At 36.8% G+C, this 16,943-nt stretch overlaps 1 protein-coding gene across 5 annotated transcripts in view; it reads right to left on the bottom strand.

Moving 5' to 3' along the window:
- Nucleotides 1–16,943, bottom strand: part of LOC122812119 (adhesion G protein-coupled receptor E2-like) — a 1,702,710-nt gene that overhangs the window by 804,004 nt on the left and 881,763 nt on the right. For 4 of the 5 annotated variants that reach the window (XM_044084406.1, XM_044084405.1, XM_044084408.1 and 1 more), the window contains exons 10-11: nt 7,331–7,477; nt 6,953–7,099 (exon numbers count right to left, since the gene is read on the bottom strand). In XM_044084406.1, the coding sequence (XP_043940341.1) occupies nt 6,953–7,099; nt 7,331–7,477 (294 nt within the window). The remainder of the gene's footprint in view (nt 1–6,952; nt 7,100–7,330; nt 7,478–16,943) is intronic. The other variant, XM_044084409.1, reaches the window with a different exon arrangement.

The raw sequence follows: 16,943 nt of genomic DNA, 5'->3' as shown, positions 1-16,943 counted from the left end.
AACACTTAGTTTTTAATTAAAAACAACATTTATTACATTTTCTTCTTTAAGGGATGCACTCTCTTTGTGAGTGTCATACATCTTCAGCACAAACATACATCACAGACACAGCAAAAAGCAAGAATTAAACACACATTAGGAGAGAACTTTGCTTCTTTCTGTCCAACTTCACTTCTGCCATCCTTTTTACACCAATTGGACCGGAGAACTGCTACACTTTTCCCACAGAGAACATGTACATTGAACCTGCCATGGATACTGAACATTGTCTGGGAGATGAGGTACTTGTGTGTGCATAATGCCCTAGTTAGGGATGCAGCTTAGTTAATTAGCTTAGTTAGGCTCAAACTCTGTACTTTGTCTACAGGCGACAAGATCTTTAATCTTTTACACCAACTACCAGACTGCTCACTTACTCATCAGAGTTAATTGAAATGTTCTGAAATGGGTAATTTTGTCTTTGACTAGTTCATACATTTTATTTCACTGCTTAATGGAAAAAAATCTTCAAAACTACAGGGTGCATTTTCAAGCAATGTGAGGTTCAAGGAAAAAAAAGTGTAATGTTGCTCATGCTAAATCTGTTTTCAGTTTGCAACTGTTTTGTTTAGAAAATCACAGTCATTGTTTTTGCTATAGAATTTCAAAGCAGTGTTAGTAGCACAACAAATAGCATCCTCACATTTGGTGTAGAAGGCTATGGATTCTACTCCCCCACCATGTAGATGGACTGCTTATACAGCAGTGCACGTTAAGTGGTAAGGAGTGTTGTCCTTAGGTGAGACATGAAAATGAGGCCCCATTGTCTGTGTTAATAGTAGGTGCTTTGAGATTTCTTTACATCCACCTGAACCATTAAAAAGAGTAGGGGAAGTTTTCCCAATGCCCTGGACAAATGTCCCATAGTAATATAAATATTATCAAAGGACTTCCTTGAAAAGACATTACTAGCAAAGTGAGACTAATCTGTTCAACAAAGGATATTTAAATTAAAAGTGTTAAATTAAATCTATATCTCTGTTTTCAGTTCAAAAGTAAAGAAGAAAATAATATGTATGCTGACAGCTTTCAGCTGTGTTTATGGTAACGGGGGGAGAAAGACAAGCAATTGGACACCAGAATGGCTACAGATGGGATCCTGGTCCATTCCCCTGCCTAGTGCCCCACTTTATAATAATCCAGCTTTGACTGGAGGGACAGGTAAGTGCCTCACAGACTACCCCTTCTCTGGAACAGGCTTACCATCCACATGAAGCAGAGTTCTTCACTAACCCAATTCTAGTATAATTTGGGCCAGTGGAAAGAGAATTGAATTAGCACCTGGTCTGGCACTTAAGTCTCTAGCAGTCAGAGGCAGCCTATAAACAATTCACAAACCAAAAAGAAAAAGAAAAGATAAAACTGAAGACCACAGACAAAGAATCCACTTAAAACACCAGTTTATTGCACTTCTAGCGCTTCAGCAACCGCCTTCAAGGAGTATAAAACATCACATAACTTACACAGTTTATATACCCTAATACAGCTAACAATTAAACAATTAGCCTAAACCAATTAATCAATAAACATTAAAAAAATACTTAATACTGCTTTCTCATCAGATAAGAAGCCTCCAGTTACATTCCACATTCAGACCCTGAGGAAATAAAGTGTCATATTTCAAAATGAATAACAGAAAAAAAACACTCTGCAACCGATGTCCTACGACCACTGTAGTAAAAAACAAATTTATTTAAACATACAGTCACGAACCACAAATCCACAACAGTATTCCAAGGTCAAGCGCTTTCATCAATAGACTTCATCAGAACAATTAAAATCTTGTAAAAACAGCCCTTATATATTTATAAGCTGATTTTCATTAGACAAAACAGCCCTTGAAATTAAAGTGACAGTATTATTTTTAAAATCCAACCTAAAACCTCCAAAACTGTCTGTAAAATCCCTTAGAAAAAAATGAACATTAAGTAAAAAACAAAGCATGAAAAGTATGTACAAGACATAAAAAATAATATATATGTGTTGCTTTTAAAATAAAATTGAATGCTAATAGAATTAGAATGCTGAAAAAGTTATATAATGGGGGTTAAAGTTTAGATGCCCGATACCTTAGTTTGGGCTTGATACTAATATGCTCATTAATCCCGGGAGCTACAGTGGCATTTAACCTAAGTTGCCATCTCACTTCAGCTCTGAGCAATTGATTTGCACAATCACCTCCCCTAACATCCTTAGCAACAACCTCCAGAATACCAAACCGGAAGGAATGGTCTTGGTTCAGGGAAACATGTTTATAAAGGGCATTATTTTCATCTTTCCTTGTAATACTGTAAAGATGTTTGTAGATTCTCCTATTCAATTTTCTTTCCGTACATAGAAAAACCCACACACTTGACAAACAGCAAGATACACCAGACCCATAGTGATACAAGAACCTGCACTAAAGTCAACAACAATATTGTAGGGTCCCAGTGCTATTAATGGCGTGTCTATCACAAATTTATAGTATTCACACTTAATGGTCCCCTTTGTGTTACCTTTTTTCTTTAAGACCTGGTTTTCCAGAAGGCTTTTCAAATTCCTATTGACCCTATATGTAAAAAAGGGTTCATCCCCTAAAACTGTCAAAAGTTCTGGATTCCCTTTTAGCATAGTCCAGTTATTTTTTATAATACTTTTAACTCCAGATGAAGTTTCCCCATATGTTAACACCATCGTCTGTGTAAAGTCCCTACCTTGACAATGGGTTTGAATTGTATTAACCTCAACATCACCAAGTAGTGGCTTAAATCTCAGACCCCATTCACTTATCACTTGGTCCCTAATGTTGTTAACAAACCTCAGTGGGTAACCCCTAGCCTTAAACATGTTGGTCAATAGCTCAATTTCAGATTTAACCAAGTCTAAATTTGAGCACATTCTAGCAACCCAAACCATTTGTCCTTTCACAATGTTCCTCTTTACATAGGTTGGGTGGCTACTTGTGAATTCTAAGTAATCGTTAGAAAAAGTTGGTTTTCTATACACACTTGATTCAAAACAATTAGATCCCTCATCCTTCATTATTTTGACATCTAAATAATTAATGTTGGAATTTCTGTTATTACCAGTAAATTTGAAATAATCACATATTCCATTCAAAAAATCCAAAAATTTTTGATGGACTTCACCTTCTTTCCATAAAATGAAGAGGTCATCTAGGAACCTAAGGTATAACAAACATTGTTCCTTATAGGGAGATCCAAAAACCAGAGTAGTTTCCCACTTGTACACAGCAAGGTTGGCAAATAAGGTCGCGCAACTGTTGCCCATTGACACCCCTTTGACTTGTCGAAAAAATTCCCCACCGAAACTAAAGAAGTTATTTTTAAGAATCACCTCCATAAGTTCAATAATGAAGTTAATCAAGGTGTTACTTAAGTTAGTTTTCTCTATTAAAACTTCATAAAATAATTCAAGTCCCTTGTCATGGGGAATGGAAGTAAATAAATCGACAACATCATTTGTAGAAAAGGAAACATCCTTATTATAGTAATCACTTTTAATCCTCCGCAAAAAATCCCAAGAATCAACCAAAATATGGTCAATAGGGGCCAAAGCTTTCCTAACTGTTCGGTCAATAAACATACCTAATGGGTATGTTACTGTTCTGACCATAAATAATTAACCTATATGGTGGTTCCAACAAATCATTATGTGTCTTGGGAATTCCAAAAGCAATGGGAATTGTGGGGTAATCAACATCAAGAAAGTTGAAAATCTCCTAGTTGATAGCCCCTTGATACAAAGAGTCCTCCAGCAACAATTTGATCTTCCTATATGAAATATTTATTTCGTTCCTGGAGACACACTCATATTTAGTTTCATCCTGCAACATACAGAAAATTCTGTTCTTATAGTCTTCACTGTTAGCTATCACCATGCCCCCACCTTTATCAGGTTTTATAAATCTTAAGTTAACATCACTTCTAATGGTATCCAAAAGTTGTTTTTCACTGTTTGTTAAGTTAAAAACTTTTGATTTATGTTCCCAAAGTCTGATAAATTTCCTGGGAACAAACCTTTTCAAAGGAATTAAGCAAAAGGTGTAAGGGTGGATTGTAACAACTCTTCTTCTTTGTAATGAATCTCTCTTTATAACTATTACAGGGAAGATCTTTATATAAAAGTTTCAAATTCAACTTTCTCACAAAAATTTTTAGTTCAGTTAAACTATCACAAATATTCTCCCTCGTAGTGGGTACAAATTTAATCCCCTTCATAAGTAAATGAAACAGTTCTTTACTAATCTCAATCCCTGCATAATTAAAAATATTAAAGCCCTTATATGTAAACAACAAACCATCATGTTTGACAGTAATAGTCTCTTGGTCACCTGACCTCATGTCTTCAATATTACCCAGGACTGGAGGTAACTGTTCTTCTTCCAACTGGTCTGGTTCCTGTAACTGTCCCTCCTCCCCCCTCCCGGGGGCCCTAAAAAACATTACTATCCACCCTAAACTTGTTCTTATCCTGTAACCTAGCCGACCTCCTAAGAGGGGGATACTCTGAATCGTATGAATCATTGTTGCTAGCTTGTCTATTACCTGATGTTACCCTATGGGAATTACCATCATTACTCTGTTGGTTGTTGTCAGAATAGGCTTTGGGGAGGGGATACGCAAGGTTATGCTTGTATTCATATTCATCACATAATAATTTCTTTTTCTTTCTTTCAATATTAACCCCCACATCGTTTTCAACCCTATCAAAAATACTATTATATCTATGATTATACTAGTGTCATTTAAAATAAAACTGTTTAGTTCAGCAATTTCTTTTAACAACACATCAATTCTTCTATTGTTAATCTTTATAATAAAATTCATTAATTCCATTCCATGCCTATCAAACATTTGCAAAAGTTCATCACAATCAGGTTTCCCCTTCTTTATACCATTGGGGAACCTGAAAACACGTAGTCCTTTAGGTACCCGACCTTTTTCCAAACATTCAGTTAAATATGCGTTGTCACATTACAAAGCCCGAACTTTGTGTAATTTGAACTCAAGGGTAACTAACCTTGAATCAGTATTGTTTGTCCCGTCAGCATTACAGTTCCTAAAAAAAACATGGTAATTTTTGACCCAATCCTTCAAACGGTCATGTGTCTGAAAGAAACCTTGGCTACCCGTCCTGGTTAGCGTCTGATTGAAATTAACCAATGGTTCTATAATGTTATCGTTACATCGAAGCCCTTGGTTTGCCTTGTTGGTGACCTGAAATGAAGCTTCCCTTGCTTCTCGGTTGTTACACCCATCCGCTCCCCTGGAAACCGGAAGTGTGGGGTTTTGAATCTTAAGCACAGCTTCTTGCAACTCCGCAACTTTATTAGTAAGATTTAAGATTAATTGCACCATTCTATCACTTGAATCGTCCACCTGCTGCCCACAGGGGAAAGGAAGGTTATCTAGTTCATCTTCAAAGACCGGAGATAATTCGTTATCATCCATCACAGGTCTAGGAGGCTGCACCACACCAAAAAAAACACGGAAAACTAAAAAGTGGTGTGAAAGAGTGGCAAACAGCACAAATAACAGAAAAAACACTCTGCAACCGATGTCCTACGACCACTGTAGTAAAAAACAAATTTATTTAAACATACAAAGTCACGAACAACAAATCCAAAACAGTACTCCAAGGTCAAGCACTTTCATCAATAGACTTCATCAGAACAATTAAAATCTTGTAAAAACAGCCCTTTTATATTTACAAGCTGACATTCCTTCTGGTTTGGTATTCTGGAGGTTGTTGCTAAGGATGTTAGGGGAGGTGATTGGGCAAATCAATTGCTCAGAGCTGAAGTGAGATGGCAACTTAGGTTAAATGCCACCGTAGCTCCCGGGATTAATGAGCATATTAGTATCAAGCTCGAACTAAGGTATCGGGCATCTAAACTTTAACCCCCATTATATAACTTTTTCAGCATTCTAATTCTTTTAGCATTCAATTTTATTTTAAAAGCAACACATATATATTATTTTTTATGTCTTGTACATACTTTTCATGCCTTGTTTTTTACTTAATGTTCATTTTTTTCTATGGGATTTTACAGACAGTTTTGGAGGTTTTAGGTTGGTTTTTAAAAATAATGCTGTCACTTTAATTTCAAGGGCTGTTTTGTCTAATGAAAATCAGCTTGTAAATATAAAAGGGCTGTTTTTACAAGATTTTAATTGTTCTGATGAAGTCTATTGACAAAAACGCTTGACCTTGGAGTACTGTTGTGGATTTGTGGTTCGTGACTTTGTATGTTTGAATAAATTTGTTTTTTACTACAGTGGTCGTAGGACATCAGTTGCAGAGTGTTTTTTTTCTGTTATTTGTGCTGTTTGCCACTCTTTCACACCACTTTTTATATTTCAAAATGAAAATACTTTCTTTATATAACAACTTCTTTTTATACAAATCATCAGAAAATACACCCGTCTGTGGTCTTCAGCCTATAAATACTTGACTGCCCATGCCCTAGCCTACATACAGCCCTTTAAAATAACCCTATGCTTTTAAAGCATATCAGATACATTTTGAAGCACAGCTAGGTTTACAAAGGCCCCCTGGGGGTAGTAAACCTAGTAGTTACCCATAAACATATGAATGATTAGGCCAGTAGGTACTTTATGCATTATTAAATAATGTACAGGACTATATTGTTTCAGTTTTACTTTGATTATTATAACTCCTACCTTTTCATTGACACATCCTGTTAGACCTGTATACCAGGCAAATTAAAAATATATGGACCACTTCTAAATGAAGGTTACACAAGTGCATATTTTGCTATAAGTGCTGACAACAGCCTAAATGATTACGTTATTAAGGCATGTTAGTGATGCTAGAGTTGTCTTGTTAATTGCTGATTTAGATAATCTGTTATAACTCATAGATTTAAATATTAAATTATAACTACCTTCGCATCTATCTTGTGATCCAGTGAATGTAACTGCTCCTGAGAGACTCTTAAATCCAAATTCACATGTGCAATAATAACTTCCATTGGTGTTGTGACATTCTGCATTGTTAGGGCATGTGTTGTTGATACTGCATTCATCATCATCTGAAAAGATAATGTAAATGAAATCATAAGAAGTATTTTATAGATTACAGCATTAGCTCACTCTTCAAAGATCCTTTCCTTCCGGGATGATCACATTGGAATGGGTCAGCAAAATACAAGCCGCATTCATGGACTTGGTTTGTAGTATTGAAAAAGATTTGCATACATGACAAGTTACTTTTGGTTCATTAACGTTTTATAATGCTGAAAAGCACTTTCTAAAATGCCTACCTTCACATGTCTCTTGTTGATCAGTAAAGTTAACTGCTCCTGAAACGCTGTGAAATCCAGGTTTACACGTGCAGTAATAACTTCCAATGGTGTTTTGACATTTTGCATTGCTAGGGCATGTATTGCTGGGAATACATTCATCATTATCTGAAATGATATAAAACAAAAATGAGAGGCATTCTGTAGTGTGCAATGTTAAATTACTGTTTAGAGATACTTTATTCTCAATATTGTTTATGACATCTACAGGTCTGGTTATAACTGTTTAATACTGGCATGAATACATTAAAAAAACATGTACTAGCAAGCATACCGCTTTATGTGTTATGTTTCCAAATTCATATTTTTCTCCACCATCTACATAAACATTGTACACAGTTGTAAACATGGGATGGGCCATGTACAGAATCAGAATAGTAGCACAGTTCATAAACTCAAATCAACCTACAGTTACAGAGCACACACAATAAACTTAACATCAATATTACAAGTCTGAGAGTGCACCAGAAGATTCTAACTTCATTCTAGCTATATCAGCTGTCCTTTGTTGTAGTACACAATGAAAAATGATAAAAGGTTAATATTGGCAGCCTCAGATATTAGACTACGTACACATTGATTTACAAAGTCTATTGAACATGTGGGAGAAACAGACAAATGTAGGTTTTGTAAATCAAGAATTGGAAACGGTACACATCCTGTTTCTGGTTGTGATATACTAATGGCAAAAGGATTGTATACTGAAAGGCTTAATAATGTGGCAGGACATTATTGCATAATAATGTGGCAAGACTATTGCATTCGGGATTGTGCAAACATTATAATATAGAAGTAGATCAAAAACACTGGAAACATGAGCAGCAAAGCATCATAGAAAATGATGAATTTTGTATCACATGGGATCACCCATTATCAACAGTTCAAAAAATAGATGCAAGAAAACCAGATATAATAGTCCATGAAATGAAGACAAAAGTAGCATTGATCACTGAAATTGCTACACCCAGTGACGACAGTGTCTTGCATACAGAAAAACACAAAATCATAAAATATCAGGATTTGCAGGCAGAAACAAGGGCAATGTGGAAGAAGGATACCCACACAGTTCCTGTAGTAGTAGGAACAATGGATCTTATAAAAGGAATTTACAGTTGTAATTAGATATGCGACTGATACATGTAACTCGGTATGAATTGCAGAAGGAGTCATTACTGGGCACATTGCGGGTGCTGTGAAGTGGTCTTCTGGCTAACATCAAAGATTGAAACAATACTAATTTCATGAACTTCAGTCATACTTTGACTTAGGAATGGGCTCCATTCTCATCATGGTATTAAAAACCCAAAAGACTTGGAGAAATTAGATAGTACACATGGTAAAAAATTCAAATCTCTCTTATACTTTTTTAGCATGGAGAATTTCAAAATTGTTATTTAAGTATTTTTCCTTCAGAGTTGCCATATGTTAAGCTATTGATGTATTATGCATGATTCTCAGCAATAATATTAAAGAAAGTTCAGCAGCAGCATAAATATACCACTCATCATGATCTACAGTGAAGTGTCTCCATGTTTAGCATACAACAGATCCCTGCATTATACCTGGGGTGTATGCTGCACATAGGAGTATATAACTGATGGTGATGGTGTTACATCTGCTCTACATGCTAAGGGTCTTGGTAAATGGTGTAACTGCAGACCACATTATCTGTTACAGTGGCGTGGGAGTCTACTGCTAAGATGTGTGCTGTGTACATATATGTAAAATAAGAAATAATATGGATTATCAGGCACTCATTACTGCAGTCATAGTCACATTACACAACTATCCTTTAAAGGGATGTCATCTGTGTCTAAGGTGTTGTGTTGGTTCTGTAGCAACTTTGCTATATACCACTGCATACATTAGCAGCATACCTGCTTTGCTGTACACTGTTCAGAACCTATATGGGGGATGGTGGTACACAATCAGATTTTCTTGCTTTGTGCAGGTTCTCCATTGTGCGACTTTTCTAATGCTACTGTGTCAGGTAATCATTCAGATAAGTTTTATTACTGTGTTGCTACAAACTACATGGGACTGACAGGTGCGTCACTACATATACTTGATCTACTTTGTGATTCACATATTGGTAAATTAGACAAAATGATGAGGACACTGATTTGCACCTACACCGCAGATGAATTTGTCCAGGTACTCAGGTGAGAGTGCATATATGAAATACTGAAATGGGGGGTTTGTAAATTGCACAAGGCCTGGGTATGTGGCTTTATGATGTACCATCCCAACTTATTGTACATGTTGTTCATGAATAAGAACCACTCTTCCTAAAATGAAGCATTCATGACTACCACATCAGACTGAGGCAAAAGGATAAAGTGAAACACAATTACAGTGATGTTATTCCATTGAGGCTTTAGTCACAAATGGAAAAAAAAACATCCTGGTCACGCCTCACATATTCTGGTTACTTCTAGCTCATTACTTGTGTACTGCATCTCCCATTTCTTAGAAAAAAAAAAAAGAAATATACAATTTCAAAGTTGCACAACATATATACACATCATACTTTGTGCACTAGTTTTGTAGAACTAACAATACTCAACACTTCGACACTAATGAATTATGAAACTATGTCATAACAAGATTACACTGAAATAGCATTTACCTGCATATAACTATTTTTTTTTAATAATTACTATTTATCCTGTCAATATCCGAGTAGCGTATTAATGCTTCTGCCATCCTGATATAGAAGATAGGTTCCTGATTTCACAGCAATCTCAGCAGCTGCACCTGGCATTGAAGGTGAGACTTCAGTAAGTGAATTGTTGATAAATCCAGTCACTGAAGCTGTATAAATAGAAGGTACAACTTCAATAAATAATTTGTGGACACATCCTATTCTTGACGCTATATAAGAAGAAGGTACAATTTCAGTAAGTGAGTTGTTGATAGATCCTATAGTGGAGGTTGTGTAAGTAGAAGGTATAAGTTTATTAAGTGAGTTGCTGACAGATCTTTTAGTTGCTGCTGTGAGAGCAGAATATACAGCTTCATTAAAGCGGTGTTGTAATATCCTGTAGTGAAAGCCTCAAGCTGTAAAGCAGAAGATAGTAGGTGAATTGATGAAACTGGTGATAGTGGCAGGGCTAGCCACCCAATGGTAAGAACATTGGCTGTCTGCCATGGTCAGTGTTGTGGTAATGCTGAGACTCCATTTCAAAAATGGGGTAAAGGGGTGTGATACTGATGATGCCTGTAATGCATGCTGTACAAGTAGAAGGTACAACTACAGTGAGCGAATTGTTGAGAGAATTTGTAGTGGAAGGTGTATCTGCAGATCTCACATCAGCTGTAGACATCTTCATGGGCATATCTGGCACAGTGTCTTATGACCCTTAGTTGTATCTACTTAACTGAATCTATCAAACGATTTTGAGTTGGAATCTTCAAAGTAAGTTTTATGAATTTCTCTTGTGAAGCTGCATATAATCTCCCTCTAGTACATATTACCTTGATTTTGATGATACCTCACTATAGTTGTTTTAATCTGTGACTTGTGAGGAAAATTCTGATGATCTGATGTCATTCTGAGTCCTTTTAATTTAATTGGAAAAAAAAAATAATTGGCACTTCTGCCATAGTTCTGTTTCTTATTCAGCTGCCTTTCCTTGTATGTTGCCCTCAGGAAGCAGCAATGGGATAGATATAATAAGTTTTGATCGAATACCTCTTCTTATCAAAATTGGAAAAATAATAGAGATATAGCTTGCAGCAAAGCTTTTCTAACATCACAAAAAGCCCATTCAGTCCCTTAAGTTTGAAAGTCACTAGAAAGTTTTAGGCAATGACCATTTTGGTGAGCCATGATTCCAGCAGCCATGAGCTATACTCTATTTCCTTTATAATTCTTTTTTTGTCTCTCTGGAATTCTATGAACGATATTTTCATTTTCGTTGTATGCATTGCTGATATATTCATACCATTGTGGAAGTATCTGTGAAGAGGTTTATGACTTCTTTGTGTCACCGCCTAAAATAGCTACTTTTGTTTATATCCCCTAGCTGAACTGAAGTGGAATTGTTCAGCTATTTTGACTTATTGTGAGCACTGATTGATATAAAACAGAATCTATAGCTACATATCTTGAAAAGCTTTCGAAGCCAGTTGTTCAGCATGTAATATCCTGTAAAAAGAATCATTTTTATTTTTTTAAAGAAGTTAAAATATGTTTATTATGAACATGATAATTTGTAACAAACTGATGTCAAATCATTGTATTTGTCAATACTGTGTGAAGATGTTTCAAATGCAGCTGCTAAATGGTTAGTAGAAAAGACATATTTTCCTATAGAGAAAGATAAGGCTGTCTGTTATTAACTTTGGCTTTAGAAAACATTATTTTATTTAATAAGACTCAGAATAAATAAAGAAATGGCATTGCCATGGGAATCATTATGGCAGATAGTTTTGCCATCTTCATAATGGTTGAGTGGGAACCTATTGTAATGTTTAATTCAGAAACTGAACAAGCACATCAAACTATACTGCTCCTTTATTGGTGATCTTTTTACATGCAGTAGAAAGGACCAGCACTAAGGTAAACCTTCACTGAGAAAAATAAAATTCCAATTGGAAACAAAAGTCCAGTGAAAGGAAACACCTGACATGTAGAAATAAAATCCAAACAGACTTTAATAAATCCAAATCACAAGGTCACCAAGCTTTTCAACTTTTGTCCTTCTTCAGTGTGTAAAGAAAGAGATTTTTCAGCCACATATAAATACAATCAGTATAAAATTACATGGCACAGTTCATTAAACTAGAAATTTCTTCTTAATGGTATAGCCTTAAAAATCTAGAGTATCAATATATAACATAAAAATACATAGTATAACATAAAACGGCTCTATATTAGAACATCAAAGTTTCAAAACTTCGAATGTTCTGATATCGACCCCTATTCAGCGAACGCTGACAGTACTCAACATGCAGAACACATACACACAACACAAGCAAACCAAACAAACAGCAATCCACACACATATACCTAAAATCCTACATCTAATCCTACACTAAACTGTACATACATCACTAGCTATCCACATACCTTAACCCAAACTCTAACCCTAAGGTCCATTACTATTGCACACTCACCTCACCCATGCCCTAACCCTAACTCACCTTACCCCTGTGCCCTAGCCCTCATGTCCACACAATCGCACACTTACCTGACCTGTGCACTAACCCAAACTCACCTACACCGCACCCTAACCCTCACGTCCACACAATCGCACACTTACCTGATCCCGACCCTTAACTTTCCACTGCAGTGCTGACAATAGCAAAGCCACAGGAACGGCCAACTGAATTCCTTCCCTAGGAAGAAATTCGGTGTTCTGCAGCTTTGCTATTGTCAGCTTTCACTGAATAGGGGTTGATATTAGAACATTTGAAGTTTTGAAACTTCGATGTTCTAATATAGACCGACATAAAACATGCTATATACATATACGGATAAAAAAATTGAAAAATTAATTCTAGCTATTTTCTTATTACCATTTGTTTTTTTTCAATACTTATATTAGCATTAACTCCAGGTTTAACATCTGCCTGTAGTAGTGTTATCCATTCATTCTTGTTCATCTCTAGAGCATTATTAATATTGCCACCTCTAATCTTTGGATATATAATATTCATAACACAGAATTTAAATGTATGCTTAGAGCCAGCATCCTCAAGATATTTTGCTAGTTCCTTTATGTTCACTTTCCTCATGATGTCTGATTTATTCTCAATAATGCTATCTTTCAACCGACGTGTGGACTTACCTACATAAAATGCACTACATTCTATACAGGTGGCAGGGTAGATAATGTTGTTAGTATTGCATGTAGCTGATGCTTTAAAGACATATTTTTTCCTGATTAGCAGGTGTATACATTTATTCTCAGAGAGTATATCAGAACAGCATGAGAAATTATGGGATGAAAATGTCTCTATTAATCAGTCTGATCTCTTTCAACTGTTTTAACTGAAAGCCATTATAACACACTTGTTTCTTCAAACTATTACAGTTTTTACAGGAAAAAATAGTTTTATCATGAATACTATTCCTAATCTCTGGTACTGAGGACAGTAGACTCCATTTTCTAGAAATAATATCTTTAACATCTTGTATCCTCTTATTAAATGTTGCCTTATAGGTTCATAGGTTCATAGGTTCATACTAGGCTATCTGCCTGAGGGCATTTACAAGCCTAGCCCATAGTTTTGTGGCTTACGCCACCCCTTTAGTATGGGGAACTATACCCATTATTTTGCTGTGCCTCTGTTGAGCAGTGACACTGAGGTAATCCCTGGGGTATATCTGCGATCTCCCATCCATTGGTCAAGATTTCTCTTGAACAAGGCCAGCGAGGTGCTCTGCCTCACATATACCGGGATTTTATTCCACAGCATAGGGAGTCTTTGGGTGATGAATCTATCCCTCCAGCACGCCCTATTAATAGCCGTGTCGAGGTTTAAGTCTCCCGCCCTTGTGGCTCTGACGGATCTAGATTTTTTGAGGTGAAGCATATTCATCAAATCTGGGTTTGATATGGCCTTGTATGTTAGGCAAAGGTCACCTCTGAGCAAGCGGTAAGTGACTGAATAGAGCTGGAGTTCTTTCAGTCGGGCAGCATAGGACAGATGTTTGAGACCCTTTATCCTTTTGGTGAGGAACTTTTGTAGCCTCTCCAGCTGCTGCAAGTGTCGGGTCAGATACATTCTGAATGGGGCATTGTACTCAATCATTGGTCTGATGAGTGATGAGTATAGGGAGACTATGACCTCCCTTGATCTAGATGAGAATCCCTTCATGATAAGGTGGGCAATGTAGAAGGTCTTCCTAACTACTTTAGCTACATGGGTGTCAAATGACAGACTACTATCAACCTGGGTCCCCAGGTCCCTGATAACTTCTTCTGTGCTCAGTGGATTGCCATCTATTTGGTAGCTAGGGGTAATCTTGTTTTTCCTGAAGGGTATGACTATGCATTTTTTGGCATTTAACTTTAGGCCATGGCTCTGGCACCAGTTATCCGTTTCTGTGAGACCCTTCTGAAGGATATCTGTGTCAGATGTGTTTTCTACTATGGCGCCCAGTTTGCAGTCATCTGCAAACTTTGTCAGCCATAACCCTCCTGTGTTTGCTTGTACTTCGGAAAAGTAGATGCCAAACAAGAGTGGGCCCAGGACTGAGCCCTGTGGTACACCACTTGTGACAGGCTTTGAGTCTGACATGGCGCCAGCAACTCTGACCCTGTGGGTTCTGTCACTCAGCCAGTTTGCAACCCATCTTGTGATGTATGGGTTAACATTTAAGCTGATGAGTTTTTCAATGATACCCGAGTGGGTATTGTATCAAGGCCTTCGCCAGATCGAGGTAGGCTGTATGGACTGCCTTTCCCTCATCAATGGCTTTGGTGACTGTTTGAAAAAGTCAACCAAGTTTAGAAGGCATGATCTGCCTTTGACAAAGCCAAACTGGGATGGATCCAAAGTCTGCAAATTCCTATGTCTTTATTTATGAGGTCCATTATGATCCTCTCCATGGCTTTGCAGATAAGGCTTGTCAAGCTAATGGGCGGTAATTTCCAGGGTCGGTGGAGGCACCGCCTTTGTGTAGTGGGACCACAGTTGCAGTGCGCCACTCCTGGAATGTATCCAGAGGTAAGACTATGATTAAACAGCTGTCCTAGCTGTGGGTTTAATTCTCGTTGAGTTCGTGGAGCACACAGCCGGGGACACCATCAGGTCCCATGGATGCTGTGTTTTTGCTTTGGAGAGGCGGTTCTCACTTGGGCGTTGGAGATGTTTGGGGGCTGCAATCGCTTGGTATAAATATCTCTCCTTTTGGCAAAGGGTTTACACAAAAAGCCCATTCAGTCCCTTAAGTTTGAAAGTCACTAGAAAGTTTTAGGCAATAACCATTTTGGTGAGCCATGATTCCAGCAGCCATGAGCTATACTCTATTTCCTTTATAATTCTTTTTTTGTCTCTCTGGAATTCTATGAACGATATTTTCATTTTCGTTGTATGCATTGCTGATATATTCATACCGTTGTGGAAGTATCTGTGAAGAGGTTTATGACTTCTTTGTGTCACTGCCTAAGATAGCTACTTTTGTTTATATCCCCTAGCTGAACTGAAGTGGAATTGTTCAGCTATTTTGACTTATTGTGAGCACTGATTGATATAAAACAGAATCTATAGCTACATATCTTGAAAAGCTTTCGAAGCCAGTTGTTCAGCATGTAATATCCTGTAAAAAGAATCATTTTTATTTTTTTAAAGAAGTTAAAATATGTTTATTATGAACATGATAATTTGTAACAAACTGATGTCAAATCATTGTATTTGTCAATACTGTGTGAAGATGTTTCAAATGCAGCTGCTAAATGGTTAGTAGAAAAAACATATTTTCCTATAGAGAAAGATAAGGCTGTCTGTTATTAACTTTGGCTTTAGAAAACATTATTTTATTTAATAAGACTCAGAATAAATAAAGAAATGGCATTGCCATGGGAATCATTATGGCAGATAGTTTTGCCATCTTCATAATGGTTGAGTGGGAACCTATTGTAATGTTTAATTCAGAAACTGAACAAGCACATCAAACTATACTGCTCCTTTATTGGTGATCTTTTTACATGCAGTAGAAAGGACCAGCACTAAGGTAAACCTTCAGTGAGAAAAATAAAATTCCAAATGGAAACAAAAGTCCAGTGAAAGGAAACACCTGACATGTAGAAATAAAATCCAAACAGACTTTAATAAATCCAAATCACAAGGTCACCAAGCTTTTCAACTTTTGTCCTTCTTCAGTGTGTAAAGAAAGAGATTTTTCAGCCACATATAAATACAATCAGTATAAAATTACATGGCACAGTTCATTAAACTAGAAATTTCTTCTTAATGGTATAGCCTTAAAAATCTAGAGTATCAATATATAACATAAAAATACATAGTATAACATAAAACGGCTCTATATTAGAACATCAAAGTTTCAAAACTTCGAATGTTCTGATATCGACCCCTATTCAGCGAACGCTGACAGTATTGAACATGCAGAACACATACACACAACACAAGCAAACCAAACAAACAGCAATCCACACACATATACCTAAAATCCCACATCTAATCCTACACTAAACTGTACATACACCACTAGCTATCCACATATCTTAACCCAAACTCTAACCCTAAGGTCTATTACTATTGCACACTCACCTCACCCATGCCCTAACCCTAACTCACCTACCCCCGTGCCCTAGCCCTCATGTCCACACAATCGCACACTTACCTGACCTGTGCACTAACCCAAACTCACCTACCCCGCACCCTAACCCTCACGTCCACACAATCGCACACTTACCTGATCCCGACCCTTAACTTTCCACTGCAGTGCTGACAATAGCAAAGCCACAGGAATGGCCAACTGAATTCCTTCCCTAGGAAGAAATTCGGTGTTCTGCAGCTTTGCTATTGTTAGCTTTCGCTGAATAGGGGTCGATATCAGAACATTCGAAGTTTTGAAACTTCGATGTTCTAATATAGACTG

This window comes from Protopterus annectens, chromosome 9.part0 (genome assembly GCF_019279795.1).
Source record: "Protopterus annectens isolate FY-2018-M chromosome 9.part0, PAN1.0, whole genome shotgun sequence".
Taxonomy (NCBI): Eukaryota; Metazoa; Chordata; order Ceratodontiformes; family Protopteridae; genus Protopterus; species Protopterus annectens.
Note: the sequence above shows the minus strand (reverse complement) of the source record. Positions and strands in the feature narration are given on the sequence as shown.